Genomic DNA, 23852 nt, shown 5'->3' on the forward strand with positions numbered 1-23852 from the left:
TGGCCAATCCACCTACCCTGCACATCTTTGGGTTGTGGGGCGAAACCCGCGCGAATACGGGAAATGGGCAAACTCCACACACAGTGACCCAGAGCCGGGATCGAACCTGGGTCCTCAGCACGGGAGGCAGCAGTGCTAACCACTGCACCACCGTGCTGCCCTCTCACCAGTTTTCTATCCATCTCGATACACTACGCCCAAACACATGCACTTTAATTTTACATGCCAATCTTTTATGTGGGATCTTGTAAAAAATGTGCTCAAAGAGGTTATGAGTGAAAAGTGAAGTAGGGAAGGAATTGCATAGCTTGGGGCCTAGGTAACCAAAGGTACAGCTACCGATGGTGGAGCAGTTATAATTAGCGATGAACAAGAGGCCAGAGTTGGATGAGTGCCGATATCTCAGAAGCTTTAGCACATCACAGAGTGACAGACGATCAAGGCCAGGGGGGGATTTGAAAGCAAGAATCAAAATTTAAAAAATGTCTTCCTGGCGTGGCTTGATCAGCGGCCATCGTAGGTCAGTGAGCACATGGAGAAATTAGACTTGCTGCGAGTTAAGACATGGGTAACAACTTTCAGTGACCTCAAATTTAAAGCGAGTTGAATATGGGCGGTCAGCCAAGAGTATGTTCAAGTAGTTGAGGCTAGAGATAACAAAGTATGAATAAGAGTTCCTGCAGGAGGTGAGCTAAGACAGAGGCAAAGTTGAGCAATGTTATGAAGGTGGAAATAGACTGTCTCGGTGATGGCACAAATGTGAGGTTTGAAGTTCATCTCTGGATCAGATGTGACAGCAAGGCTGCGAATAGACTGGCTTAAACTCGAGACTAAGACCAAGGAGATTGATGGCGTTTGTAGGACTGATAATCTAGCCAATAATTAATTGGAGGAAATTTCTGCTCATCTGCTATGGAATGACTGATGAGCAACCTGATAATTTACCAACAGTGGCGAAGTGTGGTGGTGAGATAGAGCTGGGTGTATTTGTGAAAATTGTGGGCCTTTTCGATGATGCTGCCCAGGGGCAGCATGTAGATGAGAAATAGGAGGGTGCCAACAGGGGCACCAGAGGTAATGGCGTGGAATAAAAGCCATTGCAAGTGATTCTCTGGCTATTATTAGATAAAGAATGACTCGTTGACAACATAAATGCAAAGAGCTGCGAAGAGGTAAATAATCTGAGGAAAGCTGTCTTCTTTTGTCAACCCCTTGCCTTTCCCAGTGCCAATTAAAAACTAAATGGTATTAAAATGTTAAATGCTTTGCAAACCGAGTAACTTAAAATTTGTTCCTGTTCCTATTTATACAGGTACTGCTTGTTCAAGGTTATTTGGCAAAGTCTGGATGGGGGTTTCCAAAGGGCAAAGTGAACAAAGAGGAGGCCCCACATGACTGTGCTGTGAGAGAGGTAAAGTAAGATGTGCGTTTAAAAGAAAATCCATTTTTATTTGGATTATTGGAAATCTTTATGCAAAGTTTTTGTATCTCTCCTCTGTAATTTGTGGAATCGTTATTTCAAAAATGTTTTTAAAGAGCTTTTGGGCAGGTTTCCATTCAACTATCCAAGGGGCGGCACAATGATTAGCACTGCTGCCTCACAAGCACCAGGGACTCTGGTTCAATTCTGGCCGTGGGTCACTGTGTGGAATTTGCACTTTCTCCCTGTGTCTGCGTGGGTTTCCTCCAGGGGCTCCGTTTCCCTCCCACAGTCCAAAGATGTGTGGGTTAGGTGGATTGGCCATGCTAAAACTTCCCTTTATCATCCAAAGATGTGCAGGTTAGGTGGGGTTATGGGGTGTTGTCTGTAAAACCTCAGACACTTCGACCAGTTTATTACTCAAACGTTGTACCTAGGTGTCTTTCTTTGCAAGACGAGCAACGGACAAATACAGGTGTATGATTCAACCAAATTTATTCATCAAACAGTCCGAGTTATCCCTTCTAAATTATCTCAAGCAATACTAAATGACCCCAAGATTCTTAATACTACCCGAAGCAATGGACTCAGTTGAGCTGCGAATCCGATTCTCTGAGAACGATTCCCCAGGGCCTTCGTCAGCGAAGGTGTTCCTCGCATGCCGCTTCCTTCCGTCTCTGGTCGGTCGTTCAATTTTCTCTACCTCTGCGCTGAGTCTTCGCTGGGGAGGGTCCTGGTGGTCGATCTTTATACCCGTCTGCATGCCTTGCCAGAAGGTTCTCTGGTCCTCAGCCAGTGAGGGGTGGGGGTCGTAATACAAAATGGTGTTGCCGATTGCCACTCTGTAGGGCCCAGGGGTCTATTTCTAGGTGTGGTGTTTGCAAGTAACCTCTCTCCATATATGGTAATGGTGGGAAAACAGGGTGCCGGAATGTCTAGCTTTATCTGAGCAACCCAAAACAATCGATGCATATGAATGGGACTGATTATCTCCTGATGGGTGATTAACAGTGCAGGCCCAGACATGTCCTGGCAGTTTGTCTGTGTTCAGTGTATTCAAACTTGGCCACATTTGTATGCCTATCAGGCCAGTCCTGGAGCTGACTGTGATTTGATTTAAAATGTCCAATTCTTAATTTAGAGTGTCCAATTTTATATAGGGACCAAAATTCATGCCACTGTCCATTTTACCACAGGGGATAGGGCGGGGCTGTGGGCTTGGATATGGTGCTCTTTCGGAGGGTCGGTGCAGACTTGATGGCCCAAATGGCAGCCTCCTGCATTGTAAGGAATTCTATTGTTCTACGGTTCCAAGTGCCAAAGCTAACACAGAATCTAACGTACAATGTTCAAACTCTCTATCCTAATACAGAATTTGGATTTGGGTTTATTGTACCGAGGTACAGTGAAAAGTATTGTTCTGCATACAGTCTAGACGGATCATTCCATATATGAAAAAACATAGGACATATGATAGATACACAATACAAATGCATAGACGCAGACACCGGGTGAATCATATGGAGTGAAGTGCTACACAGTAGAGCAGATGCGAGGAGAGATCAGTTCAGTCCATAAGAACATCATTCAGGAGTCTGGTAACAGCGGGGAAGAAGCTGTTTCTGAATCTGTTAGTGCGGGCTCTCAGACTTTTGTATCTCCTGCCCAATGGAAGAGGTTGGTAGTGAAAATAACAGGGTGGAAGGGGTCTTTGATTATGCTGCCTGCTTCCCCACGGAAGTGGGAGGCGTAGACTGAGTCAATGGATGGGAGGCGGGTTCGCGTGATGGACTGGGCTGTGTTCACGACTCTCTGTAGTTTGTTACAGTCTTTGGCTGGGCAGTTGCCATACCAGGCTGTGATGCAGCCAGATAGGATGCTTTCTATCTGTAAATCCAGATATGATTCATTACTAAATGTCTTCACTATAGTTTGGGATCGTTCTGTTGGTGATTATTGATGAGAAGTGGTGTTCAATGGAGCACTTCTTTTTTTGAATTAACTTTTTGAAGGGAAAAACATTTTTTTCCTCTGCCAACCGCCCACCCCCCCACACATGCGCCATGCTATACAGAATGAGGGGGTAGATGGTGACACAGGGAAAGGTGCTTCCTTTCCTCACTTGATGATTCTAAATATTGTACTGTAGTACAAAAGTAATTAGCATAGAATTGTATGGAGATTGATTAAATTTCTACACTTAATGTTCTGTTATGTATATTTGACATTCCGTGAAAAGCTTTGTATGCTTCTTTCAGGTTCTTGAAGAAACTGGGTTCGACATAAGAGATCGCATTTGTAAAGATGACTTTATTGAACAAAGAATAAATGATCAATTAGCTCGACTGTATATAATCCCAGGTGTTCCAAAGGATACAAAGTTTAACCCGAAAACCAGAAGAGAAATCCGGGTATAAAATATTTGAACTTGTAAATTCAAACTTGTTGCATTTTTAAAGATTGCCCAGGAATCTTGTCAAGCAGTAGTTCCAGTGTGGTAGAGTCATAAGACTGCTTTGTTGCACTGAATGGTGTTATGAAGAGGATATGTATTTTGGCCTCTGATCTCTTGTAATCAAAAGTTCTCTTCAGTAATCGAATCATGCTTATATGAAGTGCAAATTTAACAAAAGTAATGTAAACCTTCAAGAATAAAGTTGAGCTTTCTTCTCCACTCCTCCATTACCAAAATGACTGTCTTCCCCCTCCCTATTCTCCTCTTTTCCTGCTCCATACCTTCATTTCGCGGCTTGATGTTGTCAACCTGCTATCTGGCCTTCCTGCATCAACCTTCCACAAGTTTCAGCTTGCTACCTGCCAAACTTTTCACCCAAAGTAAGTCTGTTCCCAACCCATTTTCTCTAGTCTTTTGTATCCCAGTTGTGTCAATTTCAAAATTGTCATCTCGTTTCCAAATGTTTCCATGCCTTTACCCTGCCTAACTTCACTGTATGCACTTTGCTAACCTGACTACAGGAATTCTCCTTGCCCCTGAATATCGCTGCTTCATCTCTGATAACCTCTGCAGTCACTGCTGTACTCTGTAGCTGTACTTGGATTCTCTGCTTTGTTGTCTCTCATTACTTTCACAAAAGGTTTTATTTTAAATCATGTCCCTAAGTTCGCTTCCCTTTTTCCCTAAGCAGTGTCCACCCAACCCATTCCTTCTGTGTTTTGTAAAGTGCTCTGAGGTGCCAGCCTACAGATTTTGAAGTGCTATATAAATGCAGGTTTTTAATCCAGCTATACATTTGGTTTTTAGAATATTGAATGGTTTTCCATCGAGAAGCTGCCATCCCACAGGAATGACATGACTCCCAAGTCAAAATTGGGTTTAGCACCAAATAAGTTTTTCATGGCTATTCCATTTATAAGGTACGATCGAATGTGTGATACTCAAGCTTTTTTTACTCACAACCTAATTAATGCATTCTGCCTCCTCTTTAAGGTGGGTTCACATTCAAACTGAACACTACAAATCCAGAAGCATATTTCATTATTTAAAATTCTATTTTGATTATTGGGTGAGCAAATGACAAGATCATCACACTGTACCAAGCTGGTGCTAGGTGGTTCATTTATAAGTTTACAAGTGTAGTAAATCTTGTTGATATAAACCCAGCAGCTTATCATGAAAGCAACTTTTATGTTAAGCAGTTACTAACTTGGAGTATAGTGTTCAATTCTGGTTGCCACACTACCAGAAGGATGTGGAGTCTTTAGAGAGGGTGCAGAAGAGATTTACCAGAAGGTTGCCTGGTATGGAGGGCATTAGCTATGAGGAGCGGTTGAATAAACTCGGTTTGTTCTCACTGGAACGACTGAGGTTAAGGGGCGACCTGATAGAGGTCTACAAAATTATAAGGGGCATAGACAGAGTGGATAGTCAGAGGCTTTTCCCCAGGGTAGAGGGGTCAATTACTAGGGGGCATAGGTTTAAGGTGCGAGGGGCAAGGTTTAGAGTAGATGTACGAGGCAGGTTTTTTACGCAGAGGCTAGTGGGTGCCTGGAACTCGCTACCGGAGGAGGTGGTGGAAGCAGGGACGATAGCGACATTTAAGGGGCATCTTGACAAATACATGAATAGGATGGGAATAGAGGGATACGGACCCAGGAAGTGTAGAAGATTGTAGTTTAGTCGGGCAGCATGGTCGGCATGGGCTTGGAGGGCCGAAGGTCCTGTTCCTGTGCTGTACATTTCTTTGTTCTTTGTAAGAGTTTTAAGTATGCTTCTGTTATTATTACAGGCCACTGAGAGACTGGATATCCAAAAACTATGCAGATTCTTCAGATAGTGATGGCTTTGTTTCAAATAGCACAACTCCATCCAAAACTTTATTGGAAAAAGTAAATGCAAGGTAAGTGTATCTTGGGTGATAGATGTGACTGACATTTGAAAGCTTATGGACTTCTTATCTAGTATTCAGCAATTTGCTTTTTGCTGGGACGATATTGGAGAGATGCTTTGTATTAAACTGGGGAGTGCCATGTTTTAAAACCTGGACTGTGGTTTAAACCACTATCTGCTCCTCTGGTTCTGATGCACTGAATACCATCTCTTTGTCAATATAGTGCCGCCCCTGCCTGAGCACCTGTGACCGCTCTCTGTCAGTTACCTTCTGTGTTGCACTGTCTTTTGTAATATCATTCTCATCCAATAAATGTAGTGATGCGGTATTTATATCTCTCATATTGGTATAGTGTTGCTAACTTTGCCTTAGTTTAATTGCTCTGTTTTATTGCCTTTGCTCGTGAGTCGCCAGGTATCTTTATGATACTGCCACGAGGTTCAAGTCCGAGTAATGATCAATAATCCAATACACCGATTAGTAAGATTTAAATCAAAGCACATTTATTATACACCGTAATCGCTACTCATGCACAAATTCTACGTCTAAGCTACTTCTACAACTAACAGGCCTATACTTAACTTTGAACTGGCCCACCAGGTCAGGGGAACAAATGGCCTTTCGTTTGGGCTCTGAGTCTGCGGGATTCGAAGTTGGTACGGATTGGTAGCTAGGAGCACCTATCTCGTAGCGAGTGTTGAATTAAGACTTACGAGTTCGATGATCACTGGAGTCACTGCACCGGTCACGGTCAATGTTGGTTCGTTGTTGCTGGGTGACCTGGGCAGGAAGAAGAGCGTGAAGGGAGCGAAGAGGTGAAGAAGAGGCGAGCGATTTGAACTTGGGGCTCAATTCTTATAGTCCCCAGGGGCTTCCCGCCTTTTGGGGCAGACCCTGTACCTGGTCCCAAGTGATTGGACTTTGTCCCAATCGCTTGGTTCTATTTTCTCCAATTCTGGAGCGGTTCCCTGATCGATGGGCGGTCTTGAGGTGCTCGTTCACCTCCTTTTGTGTAGGCTCCTGCTGGCGCCGAAGAGTCTGATTTTGCTTTGTGTGTCTAAATGTTGCTTATTGTTCCCGGGGATTGCTCATTAGTATGCAGATGGCTGTTGTTTTGTTATGCTGATGGTTGCTGGTATCGATATTGTCTGGCCTTTCCAGAGGTAAATACACAGCCAACCTGCAGCTGCTGGTTTTTGTCTTGTTGGCTGCCTTTCCCATTTACAATAGAATGTAGCCTTGCAGTTTTGTTCTGCATAGGTGTGGCAATATTAGAACATGATAGTGGATTTTTATGGAAAACACTGATCCATGATGCATCCCCAAGGTGACACCCTGACGTACCAGAGGTGGTCGCAGAGGATCAAATGAACTTTGTCAAAGGTAGACAGCTAACATTGAACATCAGGCGCTTGCTGAACGTGATCATGACCCCCATCAGGGGACAGAGCATCTGAGGTGATTGTCTCCCTGGCCGCAGAAAAGGCCTTCGACAGGGTTGAGTGGAAGTACCTTAGAGGTGCTGGAGCGGTTCGGGCTCGGAAAAGGATTCACCTCATGGGTGAAACTCCTGTTCAATGCTCCCATGGCAAGCGTACGGACAAATAACACCAGCTCCCAGTACTTCCAGCTGCACAGGAGCACCAGGCAGGGATGCCTGCTGTCGCCTCTAATGTTCACCCTAGTGATCAAACCATTAGCGATCGCTCTCAGAACAGCAAAGAACTGGAGGGGGATCCAAAGAGGGGGCAGAGAGCATAGAGTCTCACTCTACACTGATGACCTGGTCCTCTACATCTCGGACCCACAAAGCAGCATGGAAGGAATCATCACGCTCCTGAAAGAGTTTGGTGCCTTCTCGGGCTACAAACCCAACCTCAGCAAAAGTGCGATTTTCCTGTTAAACCCGAAAAGGGGAGGGGCAGCACTTGTGGGACTGCCGTTTAAACAAGACACAAATTCCGCTACCTGGGGATCCAAATCGCTCATGACTGGACGGGGATCCGCAAATGGAACCTGATCAGTCTGACAGAGGAAGTCAAAAAAAGACATGCAAAGCTGGAACACACTCCCACTCCTTGGCAGGGAGATAACCGACAATCAAAATGAATGTACTGCCCAGATACCTCTTCCTACTAAGATCCACCCCGATCTATATCCCCAAGGCCTTTTTCAACTCGCTGGACAAATTAATCATGGCGTTTGTATGGGGGAGAAAGAATGCTAGGATCACAAAAAGGTCCTACATAAAACAAAATCTAGGGGAGGGCTAGCCCTCCCAAAACTACAATTCTACCACTGGGCTCCGACAGCGGAAAGAGTAAAGGAGCCAGAGGCTGAGTGGGTGCGCACGGAGGAGGCCTCCTGCAAGGGGACCTTTCTCTGGACCCTCGCCACGGCGGCACTCCCAAGCCCGCCCAAGAAACACTCCAGCAGCCCAGTGGTGATAGCCACCCTCCAGACATGGACCCAACTAAGGCAGCAATTCGGTTGACTGAAATGTCCGACAAGCCCCCACCTGAAATAACCACCGGCTCACATCAGCACTCACCGACGCCACCTTCAAAAGGTGGAGACAGGGCAGCACGGTGGCGCAGTGGTTAACACTGCTGCCTCACGGCACCGAGGTCCCAGGTTTGATCCCGGCTCTGGGTCACTGTCCGTGTGGAGTTTGCACATTCTCCCCGTGTTTGCGTGGGTTTCGCCCCCACAACCCAAAGATGTGCAGTATAGGTAGATTGGCCACGCTAAACTGCCTCTTAATTGGAAAGAATGAATTGGGTACTCTAAATTTTTTTAATTTTTTTTTTTTAAAGGTGGAGACAGGATGGGGGGACATTGACAGTCAGGGACCTATACAGTGACGGTAGGATCACAACACTGGAAGAACTGATGTAGAGATTCCAATTAGCTAAAAGCAACAAACTCAAATACCTGCAGCTTAAAACTTACTACGGAAGGAGACAAGGACACACCCGCAACCACTACGACAGACACTACTGGAGGAACTACTGGACGCAGACATCCGAGGCAGAGGGAACTGTAGTTACATGTAAGAACGACTGCTAGAGCGAGCCGACACCAAACTCGACACAATGAGGAGGAGATGGGAGGAAGACTTTGGGTTCGAAATAGGGTGGGGATTCTGGAGCGAAGCACTACACAGGTTCAACTCTACCTCCACATCCGCGAGGCTAATGCTAACGCAGCTAAAAGTGGTACATAGAGCCCACCTGACCAGAACCCGAATGAGCAGGTTCTTCCCGGAGGTGGAGGATAGATGTGAATGGTGCCAACCACGCCCAGATGTTCTGTGTCTTGCCCCAGACTTGCTGAGTACTGGACAGCCTTCTTCGAGGCAATGTCCAAAGTGGTGGGGATGAGGGTGGAGCCATTCCTGAAGCTGGCGGTCTTTGGGGTATCAGATCAGCCAGATCTCTTCATGGGGAGGAGGACGGATACCTTTGCCTCCCTGATCGCCTGCCGTAGAATCCTGTTCGGTTGGCGGTCAGCAGCACCACCTAAAGCTGCAGTCTGGCTGTCCAACCTCCTATCAGAATTTCTCCAAATGGAAAAAATCAAAGTCACCATCCGTGGGTGAGGTAGCAAAACCCAGCAAGCAAAAATGGGGAGCAGCAGTGAAAAGGGGGGGAAGAGAGAGGGGAGCTGGAGTGGGTGGATAGGGAGGATTGTATGTGAGCCAGACAGCGACAGACTGTAAATAGAGGAATCGAAGAAGAAACCTTTGTGACTGTATAATAAATGAAAACTAACGGCAATGTATATAATTTTGAAAATGCTAATAAAACGATTTTTTTAAAAAGATGACACCCTGAAATAAGCTCAGTCTGTTCCCCTTGGGCTTTGAAGTGGGAATACAGACTACATTTTATTTAAAAAGAACACTAGATTTTTTATCTAGCAAATGTTCCAACAATGAAATAAAGGTGTATAATATTGAGGGACATTTATCACACACATTTTGACTTGTATTACACATTAGGTAATAATACAGTGATTATTCCCAGATCAAATGTTGAGAAAGTTATTAGAGGGTGAATTTTTGAATGGAGGAAGGCTAAATTGAAGATATGACCTTCGCCTGAATCGAAATGGCGCTATTGCCCTTGCGAAAAGGGTAAATGGAGCATTGGATTACGATTTGATCTAATTTGGAGATGGCTATGGGTAAATTGAAGTGCGACCCATAAAGCAGTTTTGACATTGTCGGGAGGCATAGCTGAAGCAAATGGAAATTAATGCACAATGAAAAAGAGCAAGGGTAGGATAAACAAATAATAAATATTGTAGAAAGGCGAAGATCTTCAAAAATCAAATGAATAAACCTGGGGGAAAAATGTTAGTGCTTCAAGCAACACAAGATTCAGGATTTAGAGTATGGGAATGCACAAAGCATTCAAACCAAAATTGGAGACCTAAGGCATTAATACAATAAATGGATATGACCTAATAGCTTTCATGGTTAGGTTAGGTTTGGAAAGGATTGAGAATTGGATATCAAACTGAAAAATCTTCCTTAAAATTTGTGTGTTTTTGTGTTTCATAGATCAAGAGTACGGCAAAATCCACAGTTAATTGAGGGCCTAGGAGAGCAGTTGGGCTGCTCCAATAAACACAAACCACAGCAGAAGATTTTCAGTCAAAGCAATATCTGTGATATTTCTGAGACCACAAAGACAAAGGTAATAACTGACAAATAAAATGTGCACTTCTGTGGGGTACAAGCTGAGTAAAACAAAAAAATTCTATTAAATATAGCATAGTACAAAAGCTTTACAGACGCTGGGGTGGTTTTCTAGCATTCTTGCATTGTGTGTTTGTAGCTTTTTTTTCTTGCAAACATTCTAGAAATATAAGGTAATGAGCTCTGGCGAGCTCTGGCAAATATTTTGGATATGTAATTATTAATAGAATTTGAATATTTAATCAGGTAATACGTGTAATCATGTAATGTAATACAGGAACGGTTATCATTTATCATTATTTTAGGCAAGTGTCTTTCTTGCTTGCAAATTTATCCCCTTTATCTAACCAGCGGAAACTTGATGTGCTGATCCACCCCCCCCTTTCCGTGCCAACCTGACCTGGTCTTAATAATCACCCTGCTCGATGCTTGCCGACCTCTCTGCCCCACGTGACCAGACCGACCCACGTACAACCCCCTCCAGTGAACCTGCCACCGCCACCATTATCCACGACCCGTCCGAACGTAACCACCTACCTTACGGAAATCCAACCCTCCCGTCTAAGGGCAGCCGCCGACCCAGGAAGCGGGGAAAGTGCGCCGGTCTGAAGGTGAGACTTAAATTACGTGGCTTCAAGACCCCTCTCCCCAGCATACTCCTGGCGAACGTTCAAGCGATTGCGAACAAGCTGGATGACCTTAACGCTAGACTTGCCTTCCAGAGGGAAGTGAGGAACTGCTGTGTGCTCTGCTTCTCCGAGACATGGCTTCTTCCGGCCACAACAGACTGCGCCATCCAACTCAAAGGCTTCTCGATCGACTGGATGGACCGCACGATGGCCTCAGGCAAGTTGAAGGGTTTGCCGCCTCATCAACACCTGGTGCTCGGATGTGGTGTCCCTAGCATGCCACTGCTCCCCAGACCTAGAATACTTGACTGAAGTGTCGCCCTTTCTACCTTCCATGTGAATTCACCTGTGTACTCATCACAGCAGTCTTCTTCACACCCCAGGCGGAAGTGAAGAAAGCACTTGACGAGCAACATTCCACCATCAACAACCAAGAAACAAATCACGCTGAAGCCCTGACAATCGTGGCTGGAGATATCAACCAGGTCAACCTCAGGAAGGTTATACCCAAACTCTATCAACATACCTCCTGCCCCACCAGAGGTGCAAACACCCTGGACCACTGCTACACGAGCATCAAAGGTGCCTACTACTCCATTCCCGACCACACTTTGGCAAATCCGATCACAAGTCGGTACTCCTACTTCCGGCTTACAAACAGCAACTCCAGCGTACTGAACCAGTCAAGAACACCGTGCAGTGCTGGTCCAAGGCATCGGAGGACACTCTCCGCGATTGCTCGAGTCTGTGGACTGGCCCATATTCCAGGCCGTGGCAGCTAACCTGGATGAGTATGCAACCTCCGTCATAGACTTCATCAGTAAGTGTGTCGAGGACTGTGTACCAAAGAAGACTATGCAGATGTTCCCTAATCGGAAACCATGGCTTAACCAAAAGGTCCACTCCCTGCTAAAGTCCCGGACGGAGGCGTTCAAGTCTGACGACCCTGACCTATATAAGAAATCCAGGTAGGACGTACGGAAAGCCATCAGAAATGCAAAAAGACAATACCGCATCAAACTAGAGTCCCAGGCCAACGACACAAACCCAAGACGTCTATGGCAGGGCTTGCATGAGATTACAGGCTACAAAGCAAGACCAGGCGGAATCTCTGGGGCTGGAGCTTCCCTCCCCGATGAACTGAACAAGTTCTGTGCCTGCTTTGAACAGTGAGCCAATACATCAGTGCCACCTGCCACTTCAGCCTTGGACACACCCATACCCACTATTACAGCCTCTGAGGTAAGAGCTGCTTTCTTGAAAGTAAACCCGTGGAAAGCGACGGGCCCCGACCGAGTCCCTGGGCGAGCACTCAGCGCCTGCGCTGACCAGCTGGCGAGTGTATTCGCAGATATCTTGAATACCTCACTTCTCTGCTCCGAGGTCCCTACCTGCTTCAAGAAGACCACCATAATACCAGTACCAAAGAAGAACAAGGTAGCGTGCCTCAACGAATACTGACCTGTGGCCCTGACGTCTGTTACCATGAAATGCTTCGAGCAGCTAGTCACGAGACGGATCAATGCCAGCCTCCCAGACGGTCTCGATCCATTGCAGTTCGCCTACTGCGGCAACCGATCCACAGCAGATGCTATCTCTCCAACCCTACAATCAGCTCTCGAACACCTTGACAACAAGGACACCTACGTCAGACTGCTGTTCATAGACTACAGCTCCGCCTTCAACACCATTATCCCAACAAGACTAATAACTAAACTCTGCAACCTTGGACTTTACCCCTCCCTGTGCACCAACAGACCGCAATCTGTCAGGATAGGTAACAACACAATCTCCACAATAGTCCTCAACACCAGGGCCCCGCAAGTATGTGTGCTCAGTCCTCTACTGTACCCCCTGTACACACACGACTGTGTGGCGGGATTCAATGCCATTTCAATCTATAAGTTTGCAGATGATACAACTGTAGTGGGTTGGATCTCAAACAACGACGATACAGAAGGGAGATAGATCACTTGGTTGCACGGTGTACCAAAAACAACCTCTCTGTAAATGCTGGAAAGACCAAGGAACTAATCATCGACTTCAGGAAGCGTAGCACGACAACCCCCCCCCCCCCCCCCCCCCATTAATGGCTCCGAAGTAGAGATGGTCAATAGCTTTAAGTTCCTGGGGGTCATCATCATCAACAGTCTGTCCTGGTCCACTCAAGTTGATGCAACAGTCAAGAAAGCCCAACAGCGTCTCTACTTCCTATGGAAGCTACAGAAATTCTGCATGTCTGCATTGACTCTCTCAAAATTCTACAGATGTGCCATAGAGAGCATCCTATGGCTGCATCACAGCTTGGTATGGCAACTGCTCGGCCCAAGATCGCAAGAAAGTACAGAGTGTGGTGAACTCGGCCCAACGCATCACACAAGCTTGCCATCCTCCCATTGATTTTATATACACCTCCCGCTGCTTCAGAAAGGCAGACAGCATTGTCAGAGATCCCTCACACCCAGGCTTTGCCCTCTTCCAGACCCTTCCATCAGGCAGAAGACCCGCACATCCAGACATAGGAACAGCTTCTTCCCCACAGTTACTAGACTCCTCAATGACTCTCCCTTGGACTGATCTGTTTTCTGTAAGAACACTATTCACGACGCCCTATGCTGCTCTTGTTTGGCCTTGTTTCGCACTGTAACCAATCACTATTTGTTGATGCACCACTGTCAATGTACTCTGTCGATTATTTTTTGTCTAGTATGTCCGTACTGTGTACGTTCTCTTGACCACAGAAAAATACTTTTCACTGTACTTCGGTACATGCGACAATAAAAATCAATCTAGCCTTTTTTAAAACACAGTGGACATTAGATTGAGTTTTTGTTTTCAAGTATTTGTACTCTTTAATGGCACAAATATGCATGTTGAAGATAATGAAACTATTTTGCATAATTACTTTAAAACAGTAGAAGTAATCACAAAGATAAATGATGTAGAAATTTTAATTTAAAAAGTAAGCTGAAATGGAGAACCAACAAAATGCACATAATTGGTGAAAACATGCATTATATTTAATCTGTTTGAAGAATACCACTGGAAGAGTAAAATATTGGTGCAACACCATCTGCTGTATCCCTGGGAGGCATTAAGTTGTATACCAAGTGTATCTTCATCAGAATAAACTACATGCCATCTCAAATTTTTTATTAACTTTGTTTTCAATTTTTTCCCCCAACATCTTCAAGAAATATTCACAATCTTAAATCCTTGTAATGCGTTAGCTACAAAGTTTGGAGTAATAATGGACAGGAAGAAATCCTCTGGTCAATCCATTCCATTCCACACAATTGAAATCTTGTGCATCACAATATTTGCACTTCCCACTCCGCCCAAAACCATGTAATCTGCAGGGAAAATCATATGATCTACTGAGAGAGGCAAAAAGCCAAGTTTTAAAAACCCAGGCCAATCTGGGAATTTTCTTTATCATCCACTTGGGTAATTAAAATTAGTTCAGGAGATTTATTCTGGGCTTGAGAATTCTATGCAGTGCCTCCTTTTATACAATGTGATCTCCGCCCCACCCAGAAATGGGTCCAGCTTTCAATTGATCTAAATCAGTAAATTGGCATCCACTGTACAAGTTAGAAGCCACTATTCTCTGGGGAAAAGAACCTAGATATGGCCTTGGACAATCTAAAATTCTGACCACTGGTGCTCCTAAAATTACTTAATGGGAAGTGCATACTCAAACACAATCTACTTTGAGAGACAAGTGTATTTCTGACCAATCAGAAGGTTGTGACTCAGAACCCCACTCAAGGACTGAGCGCAACAATCGAGGCTGCCACTGTAATGCAGTACTGATTGAGTGTTGCATTGTCTGTGATGTGACATTAGACTAAGGCTCTTCTTGCCCTCTTGGGTGAGCATAAAGATCCCATGGAATTATCTCTAAGGGCAAGAGTTAGCCCTGGTGTCCTGGCCAATATTCCTCTTTCAGTCAACACCGCAAATAAAAATCTGGTCATAATCACGCTGCTGTTTCCTACATTACAACAGTGACAGCACTTCAAAAAGTACTTCATTGGCCGTATTCCACCGATGTCCACTGGTCATGAATGTTGCTATATAATTGCAATTCTTTCTAAAAAATAAGGATTATCCTTCTTTAAATCCAAGGGAACTATCCCAGAGCTTAGTGAGCTATTTGAAAATTTGGACAAGGGGCTTGCACAACAGGTGTCCCATCTCCTTGAGCGCTTTCAGGTAGTTATCATCTGGCTCACCTGCCTTATCTATTTTCAAGTTCCTTATTCTACCTAAAACAATATGTTCATTTATGTTAACGGTTTTAACGACCATCTAACTGTCAAGTATCGTTTTTAAAAGTGAAGACTGATGCAAAGTAATCATTTAATATTTCTGAAATAAATGAGATGCAGGTATTTTCATTTGTAGGAAATTTGCTTTACTGGCGGGCAATGCCGTTAAAGTAGAGCAAACCCAAGTGATTTCTGGTTTATTTACATTGCACATTTGAACTTTTGTTAATTTTATATTAGTCACAAAATGTCAGAAGCAATGGCAGAAAGCAGAACCAAGATACTCCAAACCAGAAGAAGAAGACTAATGGAGTAAATAATCAGCAAGTAAAACAATATCAGATATTGGTGAGTTTTTGCTACATATTTAGTCAAAAATTTGAATTGTTCTTGTGCAATTGGAAAAATAATAATTCCAACATCAGTCATAGTGTTGTTCATAATTAAAGAAAAAGCTCACATCGAGGTATAGTGTGAAAATTTTAAAAACATTATCTGAGAGACTTTTAGGCCCACATTACATTTTAGTAAATTGGTAGGATGTTTCAGCACTTAACATTTGTACAATTATATGATTTTAGATTGTGTGCTAGAGCCCTTATGGTTGTCCTTTGCTAACGGTGACCAATTTATATTGCTCCTGCAAGTATGGAAACAAGTTAATAGCTCTGGTTGTGACATACATTTTTGGCTAGCCAAGATTTAGGGTGTGATTTAACGACCGCGTTGCACCTGGCACTGATTTGGGCACCCGGTGGGAAAGGCCAAAATCGACTTTCGTGCCAGGCGCGAATCACTTTGCCATCTAACCGGCCTGCTCCAAATGGGGAGTTCTGGATCACTGCCAAATATGGAGCCTGTATCATTGACCCCAATTAGCACCAATTTCCATCTCCTGAGAGAGAATGAAGCTGAATGGTACGGTGTCCTGGGAATTAGCCGGTTCCCTAGAAGAAATCATGTGGGTGTCGTTTATTACTTTAAAAATGTGAAGCTGGCACAATGGCTGCTGAGGGGTTTGGAGGAGATGAGTAGCCATTTCCATTTTCGAACATGCAGCTCAAGGGCTCTGGAGCTACTGCCCCAGTGCTTTGGGGGACGGCGGTGTTGAGGGGCCTCTCATCTGTGAGGCCTTCAAGCCATCTTTAAATATTGTGGATACCCTGTCAGTCCTACCAAACACTTCCAGGACAGAGCCCTGTTCTTGGTTATACATTGACGGTCATTTTAACTCCCTTTGACTATGAGCAACCTCTAGCTTCACAGCAGAAGGCTATTGCGAATAAGAAATTGGCTTAGTTAGTTGTGAGATCACGTCCCAGCTGCAGGTTGTTTGTTGCTGCTTAGCTGCAACTCATGGAGGCTGCTGTAGCTGAGAGTTTGTTTGCTGCTTGCTGTTGCCTTTTCTGCTTGCCTGCTGCCTCTTCCCCTTGGGCTTACTTCTTTCTGGATGAAGAGAAAGAAGAAAATAGTTGCCTTTCGGTCTCTTTTACGTGGAGTGTGGCAAGTGGAGAGTTTTGGTGGGCCTACCACCATTGAAAATGCAGGACGACTTGCTCGAGGAGTCTGTGGATGTTTTTAAAGGTCTGTTTTGTGCGTTGACTCTGTATTCTGTTCTGGATTGAGTCATCTGTTAATAATGTCCCCAGTGTTCCTATGGCCCTCTCCTCGGACAGTGTGGCGATGGAAGATCAGACGCCGATACTGCAGAAGAGAAGGGGCAGTGGCCCAGTTCGACTGCGCAGTCTGGAGGTTGTGTCAGGACACTTTAATGGACTACCAGTGACATTTTATGTTCCGTAGCCATCTGTTGCTCCCGTTATGGGAGCTGTCTGGTTTGAAGCAAGAAGATGCTGCGGGACCTGGTGCGCGACTTCGATTGAAATGGGCTAACTGATGAGGTTGTTATAGAAATGCTTTTGCAGATTGCTGATGCTTCTCTTGTTGGTGTGGTGAGTGCTACATGTAACTGACACGTCACCGTGGGTTAAACATGCTGGATGTCCATGATGTTCAACTGCACCTTGAATCTGCAGTGGAATATGTGGATGCCGGGATTTGGTTCCGGTGAGATTGGGCAGTGTGGGAGGGTCTGCACAGCTGTCCCTCCTGGACGGACAATGGCACTGATACATGGAACAAGTCACACATTGATGGACAGATCACTTCTACGACAAAGTTCTGGACATGATGACACATTCCCAGGCTTATCCTGTTGAGGAACCTGAGGGGTGATACCATGTATTGTGGGTGGGATTCTTTGATCCTGAGGCTAAGTGTTGACGCCGTTGTGTTTCTTGACTGCGTCAACGCAGCCTCAGGATCAGCAATTCTGGCCCCTACAGGGGGCCAGCACAGCACTGGAGTGGTTCACGCCGCTCCAGCTGTTGATCCCGGCGTCAACTGAGCGCCATGGAATCCGTGCATGCGCAGTGGCATCTGCGCCAACGTGCGCATACGCAGTGGCTTCCTTCAACGCGCTGTCCCCGACACAACATGGCGCAGGACTACAGGGGCCGGGCACGGAAGAAAGGAGGCCGCCAGCCAGAGAGCTGGCCCGCTGATCGGTGGGCCCCGATCGCGAGCAAGGCCACATCGGAGGCATCTCCCTGGGGTCGGAACCCCCTCCCGCAGGCCGCCCCCGACCCTTCCACGGTTTTCTTTTGGATAAATGCACTATTGCTCTGTGTTTGTACTGATATTCTACAGTGAAACTTGTGTTTGTGTGTGTATGGCATGGTGCCTTTTCCTAGTCGGTTCATGTGCTATATGGACTTTTAAGTGGTTTGTTTTTATCTTTAATAAAGCATTTAATAAAATAGTCTCAAGCGTATTCTCATGGGTACACGCGCCATACCTCAGACGATGATTATTGCATAGCATTGCAATCAAACTTTGAAGTTTGAACAGTTTCCCTGACGTCTAGAAGCGCCAGCACCATAGAGCCAGCAGCCAACCATCAAACACTCAAGTGCTGGGCTTCGACAATGGGGATATCTCGCGACCAAAGGGCAAGTGTGTGGATCAGGGAAGGGCACCTGAACATGGTGTCCCTAATGTTCCCGGCTGGGGTCTCGGGGCTGCTGCTGTGGCTGGGGGTGAGTGTGCAGGATGAGGTTTTCTACCACAGCTGGCTCGTTGGATGGAGGGAGAAGGCGCAACACTTACGGTTGGGGGAGGCATGGGGGGATTTGAGGGTCCTGGGGTGGAAGCCAGAACTGACTGTCGGTCTCCAATTCCTTGCAGATATCAAAATGGATGTCAGTATCGAACCCGCAGAGGATGCCCTCTCGGTGCTGGAGGCGGCCCAGGCAGTTAGAGGTGACGCAGCCTTGTGCAAGGGGCGCCGCATACCCTGAAGGTCTGGCCGCCCATCAGGCCGAGGAGGAATGGGGGTTGGGAGGAGATGTCCTGTCTTGCCTCCACAGCTCTTGGAAGATAAGGGGTACTCACTGAGGTCCTGGCTGATGATGCCAGTGCGGAGGTTGGAGAACAAGGCGGACACCCAATGTAACGGGGCCTATGTTGCCACCTGTGCTGTCATCCTTGTTGGGTGCATCGAACTTCTCAAATTTGGGTCCAATGCCTGGACCCCTCTGGTGGTGCTCCAAAGTACACCTCATCATCTCCTCCCCCCCCCCCTCCCCCTCCTCAAACTAGAGGCTCCTGCTTTGTGGTGGTCTGCTGTGCCCTCCACAACTTGGCACAGCAGCAGGGCAACATGCTGGAGGAGAAGCAGAAGGGTCATGCGGCATCATTGAGGAGGAGGCAGACTAAGAGGAGATGATGCACGAGCTGGGGGAGGACTCGCAGGAGAAGCCGGAGGATGAAGGACAGGCAGCGGAAAGGGTCTGGCATCCCCAAGAGACCAGGAAGCTCTCATCATTGCTCGGTTTTCATAGGACGAGGCTTTTGTCCATCAGCTGTTCCATTCCCCGCCCCTCTGGGCTTTGAAGAGGAGTCTGAAGATGCTTTCCTCGTGCTGCAGGTTGTCCACTGCAGTCACCACTCTAGCTGTGTTGGTCTTGGTGCCACGCATTGTCGGCATCATCTCCTGTCTGTGGGACTCCTCCAATCGGCTATGCACTCGCCAGAATGTCGCTGACATCCCCTCCTGAATCTCATGGCTGTGCCTTAGCATCTGCATTAGCTCAGGGTTAACCTTGTCCAGATGCTCGACATGTGACTGGGACCCAGTTGAGTTCTGGGAACCAGCAGACCTCCTTGAATGTTCCCCTCCCCCTTCCTGATGTGCATCAGCATCTGTGTGGTGTTCACTAGATTGTGCCTCAGAAGCCTGACCACTTATGTCACCGACCAGGGTGTGCGTCTCTGCGCTGGTGGAAATTGGGGGTGATATCAGTGGTGCCTCTGGTGGTCTCCTTGGAGCTCTTCTCCAAGGTGTTTTCGGGTGGCGGGGGGAATGACTATGGATAGTCTGTCCCCATCAGATGGACATCCTGCGAGAAAATGGACATGTGGTCAGTGAGGGAGAGGAATCATTTTGTCTGACATGAACAACTCACTTGAAGAATGTCATCTGGGTGAAGGGGCAGTGGATTCTCATCTCTGAGGCACAGGCCAACCCCTCGGTCGATGACTGATCTCTTCTCCTTCACTGCCAACTCCACAACCACTAGGGGATCAGGGGGTGAGGACTATGATCTCGGGTACCTTAGCCCATAATAGGCGTGAAAGGGCCATCTTCTCCTGTGGGGACAAAGAGAAGGCATTGTGAGCCACGCACGTGATGGGTCTGGAGGGAGGGGGGGGGTCTAGCATGTGGGCATCGCAACTGGATATGAAGGGATTGCGCTGGGGTGCTGAGGAACAAGCTTGAAGATCGGATGTGGGGAGGGTGTGAGGCGTCAACCAGTGATTTGGGGGGGGGGGGGATTTGAAATGTGGCAGGCAGAACAGATGCCAGTAGAGAGATGGTAACGTACCTTGCAGCTTGGTGGAGGTCGTTGGCCTTCATCCTACATTGTACCGAAGTCCTCCTGGTCATGCTGCCCATATTGACAGCTGTTGGTACTGTGTGGCATTGGTGGCCCTGCTGCTTGTCCTCCGACCCTCTCTGGGAACAGGATAGCCTGTCTCGCCTCCACAGCGTCCAGAAGCCTGGCCAGGTCAGCATTGCCAAAGTGTGGTGCAGGTCTGCGGGCTACCATGCTTGTGTATTGAGCAAGCGAGTGCTGAGAGAGCACTTAAAGGACGCTCCACCTTGTTAGTATCAAGAAGCTGAGGCGCTAGTCTTGTGAATTAGATGGCGAGAAAGTCAGTAACGGCAAGAAGATCAAGGGGGGCTCATTTCCAGCACCAAATGCCGTTAAATACGGGACGTGATGTCTCCAACCTGGCCGTTGGGGAACACCCTGCCAATCGCATCCGTAGTTTCTCAAATGGCAGGACTAACGACTTCCAAAGACATAGCATTTGTAAGTGAGAGAAAGATTGTACTAATATTGCTGTATGTTGACTTTAATTCTTGCTTGTCCGAAGCTGAAATTGATGATCTTTGCTGGCCAAAGTTTGTTAATGATATGCTGCTAATCCTCGCCTACTGTAAGATGTAAGGGAAAAGTAAAAAAATATGGGTTTTGTGCAGGCTTGTGTAAAGCTTGCTTTACACTAATTTGAGCAAATTGTTATTTTAATTTAGCAAAATAGGAAATAATATGGGAACAGGAGTAAACTATTCAGTTAGATCATGCCTGATCTGTATTGCCACTCCAATTTATTTTTCTCCAATTTATTTTTAGACTAGATGCAAGGCTTGCACTTAAGTTTGCAGAACGTTTGACAGATATGGCAATCCGAAGGCTAAGTTTGTGCTTAAATTATTTTGGAGTTTTCTTTGTCTCAGAAGAATCACTTCATGGATTGTAATGCCTTTGGAAGAATCAATTATCTCTATGTAAAGCACAATCTAGACATTTTTATTAAGTTTATGAAAACCCACTGTTAACTAAACTGGTGAAGAACGTGCTTCGCTGTTTAGTTTCTCAGGCAGGAATGGAGGAAAAATAAAACTTTGTTCAACTAAACATCACAGCATAATATCACCGTTGACATTTACCACTTGACCAATGTAGAATTATATACATGCTTCGGCAAAGCAGTGGCCCAGATTTTGTGGTCAGTGATGAATGAGCAGCATCTATCATTCACTAAACTTACACCTGCCTGAAAACATTATCGAACAATAGAAATAGAAAAATGGGATGAAGAGACAGATGAAAGAAGAAGTTTCTAAAACTCAAATTTTATTTTTAAATCGCTAAGTAACATCTACAAAGAACAACAAAGAACAAAGAAATGTACAGCACAGGAACAGGCCCTTCGGCCCTCCAAGCCCGTGCCGACCATGCTGCCCGACTAAACTACAATCTTCTACACTTCCTGGGTCCGTATCCCTCTATTCCCACCCTATTCATGTATTTGTCAAGATGCCCCTTAAATGTCACTATCGTCCCTGCTTCCACCACCTCCTCCGGTAGCGAGTTCCAGGCACCCACTACCCTCTGCGTAAAAAACCTGCCTCGTACATCTACTCTAAACCTTGCCCCTCGCACCTTAAACCTATGCACCCTAGTAATTGACCCCTCTACCCTGGGGAAAAGCCTCTGACTAGCCACTCTGTCTATGCCCCTCATATTTTGTAGACCTCTATCAGGTCGCCCCTCAACCTCCGTCATTTCAGTGAGAACAAACCGAGTTTATTCAACCGCTCCTCATAGCTAATGCCCTCCATACCATGCAACATTCTGGTAAATCTGTTCTGCCCCCTCTAAAGCCTCCACATCTTTCTGGAAGTGTGGCAAACAGAATTGAACACTATATTCCAAGTGTGGCCTCACTAAGGTTCTATACAGCTGCAACATGACTTGCCAATTCTTATACTCAATGCACTGGCCAATGAAGGCAAGCATGCCGTATGCCTTCTTGACTACTCATAGATCTCTCTGACTTTCAATACTCTTGAGGGTTCTACCATTCACTGTATACTCCCTACCTGCATTAGACCATCCAAAATGCATTACCTCACATTTGTCCGGATTAAACTCCATCTGCCATCTCTCCGCCCAAGCCTCCAAACAATCTAAATCCTGCTGTATCCTCTGACAGTCCTCATCGCTATCCGCAATCCCACTAACCTTTGTGTCGTCTGCAAACTTACTAATCAGACCAGTTACATTTTCCTCCAAATCATTTATATATACAATACAAACAGCAACGGTCCCAGCACTGATCCCTGCGGAACACCACTGGTCACAGCCCTCCAATTAGAAAAGCATCCTTCCATTGCTGCTACTCTGCCTTCTATGACCTAGCCAGTTCTGTACACACCTTGCTAGCTCACCCCTGATCCCGTGTGACTTCACCTTTTGTACTAGTCTACCATGAGGGACCTTGTCAAAGGCCTTACCGAAGTCCATATAGACAACATCCACTGCCCTTCCTGCATCAATCATCTTTGTGACCTCCTCGAAAAACTCTATCAAGTTAGTGAGACACGACCTCCCTTTCACAAAACCATGCTGCCTCTCACTAATACGTCCATTTGCTTCCAAATGGGAGTAGATCCTGTCTCGAAGAATTCTCTTCAGTAATTTCCCTACCACTGAAGTAAGGCTCACTGGCCTGTAGTTCCCTGGATTATCCTTGCTCCCCTTCTTAACAGAGGAACAACATTGGCTATTCTCCAGTCCTCCGGGACATCACCTGAAGACTGTGAGGATCCAAAGATTTCTGTCAAGGCCTCAGCAATTTCCTCTCCAGCCTCCTTCAGTATTCTGGGGTAGATCCCATCAGGCCCTGGGGACTTATCTACCTTAATATTTTTTAAGACGCCCAACACCTCGTCTTTTTGAATCTCAATGTGACCCAGGCTATCTATACACCCTTTTTCAGACTCAACATCTACCAATTCCTTCTCTTTGGTGAATACTGATGCAAAGTATTCATTTAGTACCTCGCCCATTTCCTCTGGCTCCACACATAGATTCCCTTGCCTATCCTTCAGTGGGCCAACCCTTTCCCTGGCTACCCTCTTGCTTTTTATGTATGTGTAAAAAGCCTTGGGATTTTCCTTAACCCTATTTGCCAATGACTTTTCGTGACCCCTTCTAGCCCTCCTGATTCCTTGCTTAAGCTCCTTCCTACTTTCCTTATGTTCCACACAGGCTTCGTCTGTTCCCGGCCTTTTAGCCCTGACAAATGCCTCCTTTTTCTTTTTGACGAGGCCTACAATATCTCTTGTTATCCAAGGTTCCTGAAAATAGCCGTATTTATCCTTCTTCCTCACAGGAACATGCCGGTCCTGAATTCCTTTCAACTGACACTTGAAAGCCTCCCACATGTCAGATGTTGATTTACCCTCAAACATCCGCCCCCAATCTAGGTTCTTCAGTTCCCGTCTAATATTGTTATAATTAGCCTTCCCCCGATTTAGCACATTCACCCTAGGACCAC

At 46.0% G+C, this 23852-nt stretch overlaps 1 protein-coding gene across 1 annotated transcript in view; it reads left to right on the top strand.

The window, feature by feature from the left end:
- dcp2 (decapping mRNA 2) overlaps positions 1-23852 on the top strand; it is a 53207-nt gene that overhangs the window by 13400 nt on the left and 15955 nt on the right. Inside the window, exons 4-9 of the mRNA XM_072516454.1 lie at positions 1313-1411; positions 3679-3831; positions 4683-4795; positions 5668-5778; positions 10337-10472; positions 15618-15725. Of these exons, the coding sequence (XP_072372555.1) occupies positions 1313-1411; positions 3679-3831; positions 4683-4795; positions 5668-5778; positions 10337-10472; positions 15618-15725 (720 nt within the window). The remainder of the gene's footprint in view (positions 1-1312; positions 1412-3678; positions 3832-4682; positions 4796-5667; positions 5779-10336; positions 10473-15617; positions 15726-23852) is intronic.

This window comes from Scyliorhinus torazame, chromosome 9 (genome assembly GCF_047496885.1).
Source record: "Scyliorhinus torazame isolate Kashiwa2021f chromosome 9, sScyTor2.1, whole genome shotgun sequence".
NCBI lineage: Eukaryota > Metazoa > Chordata > Chondrichthyes > Carcharhiniformes > Scyliorhinidae > Scyliorhinus > Scyliorhinus torazame.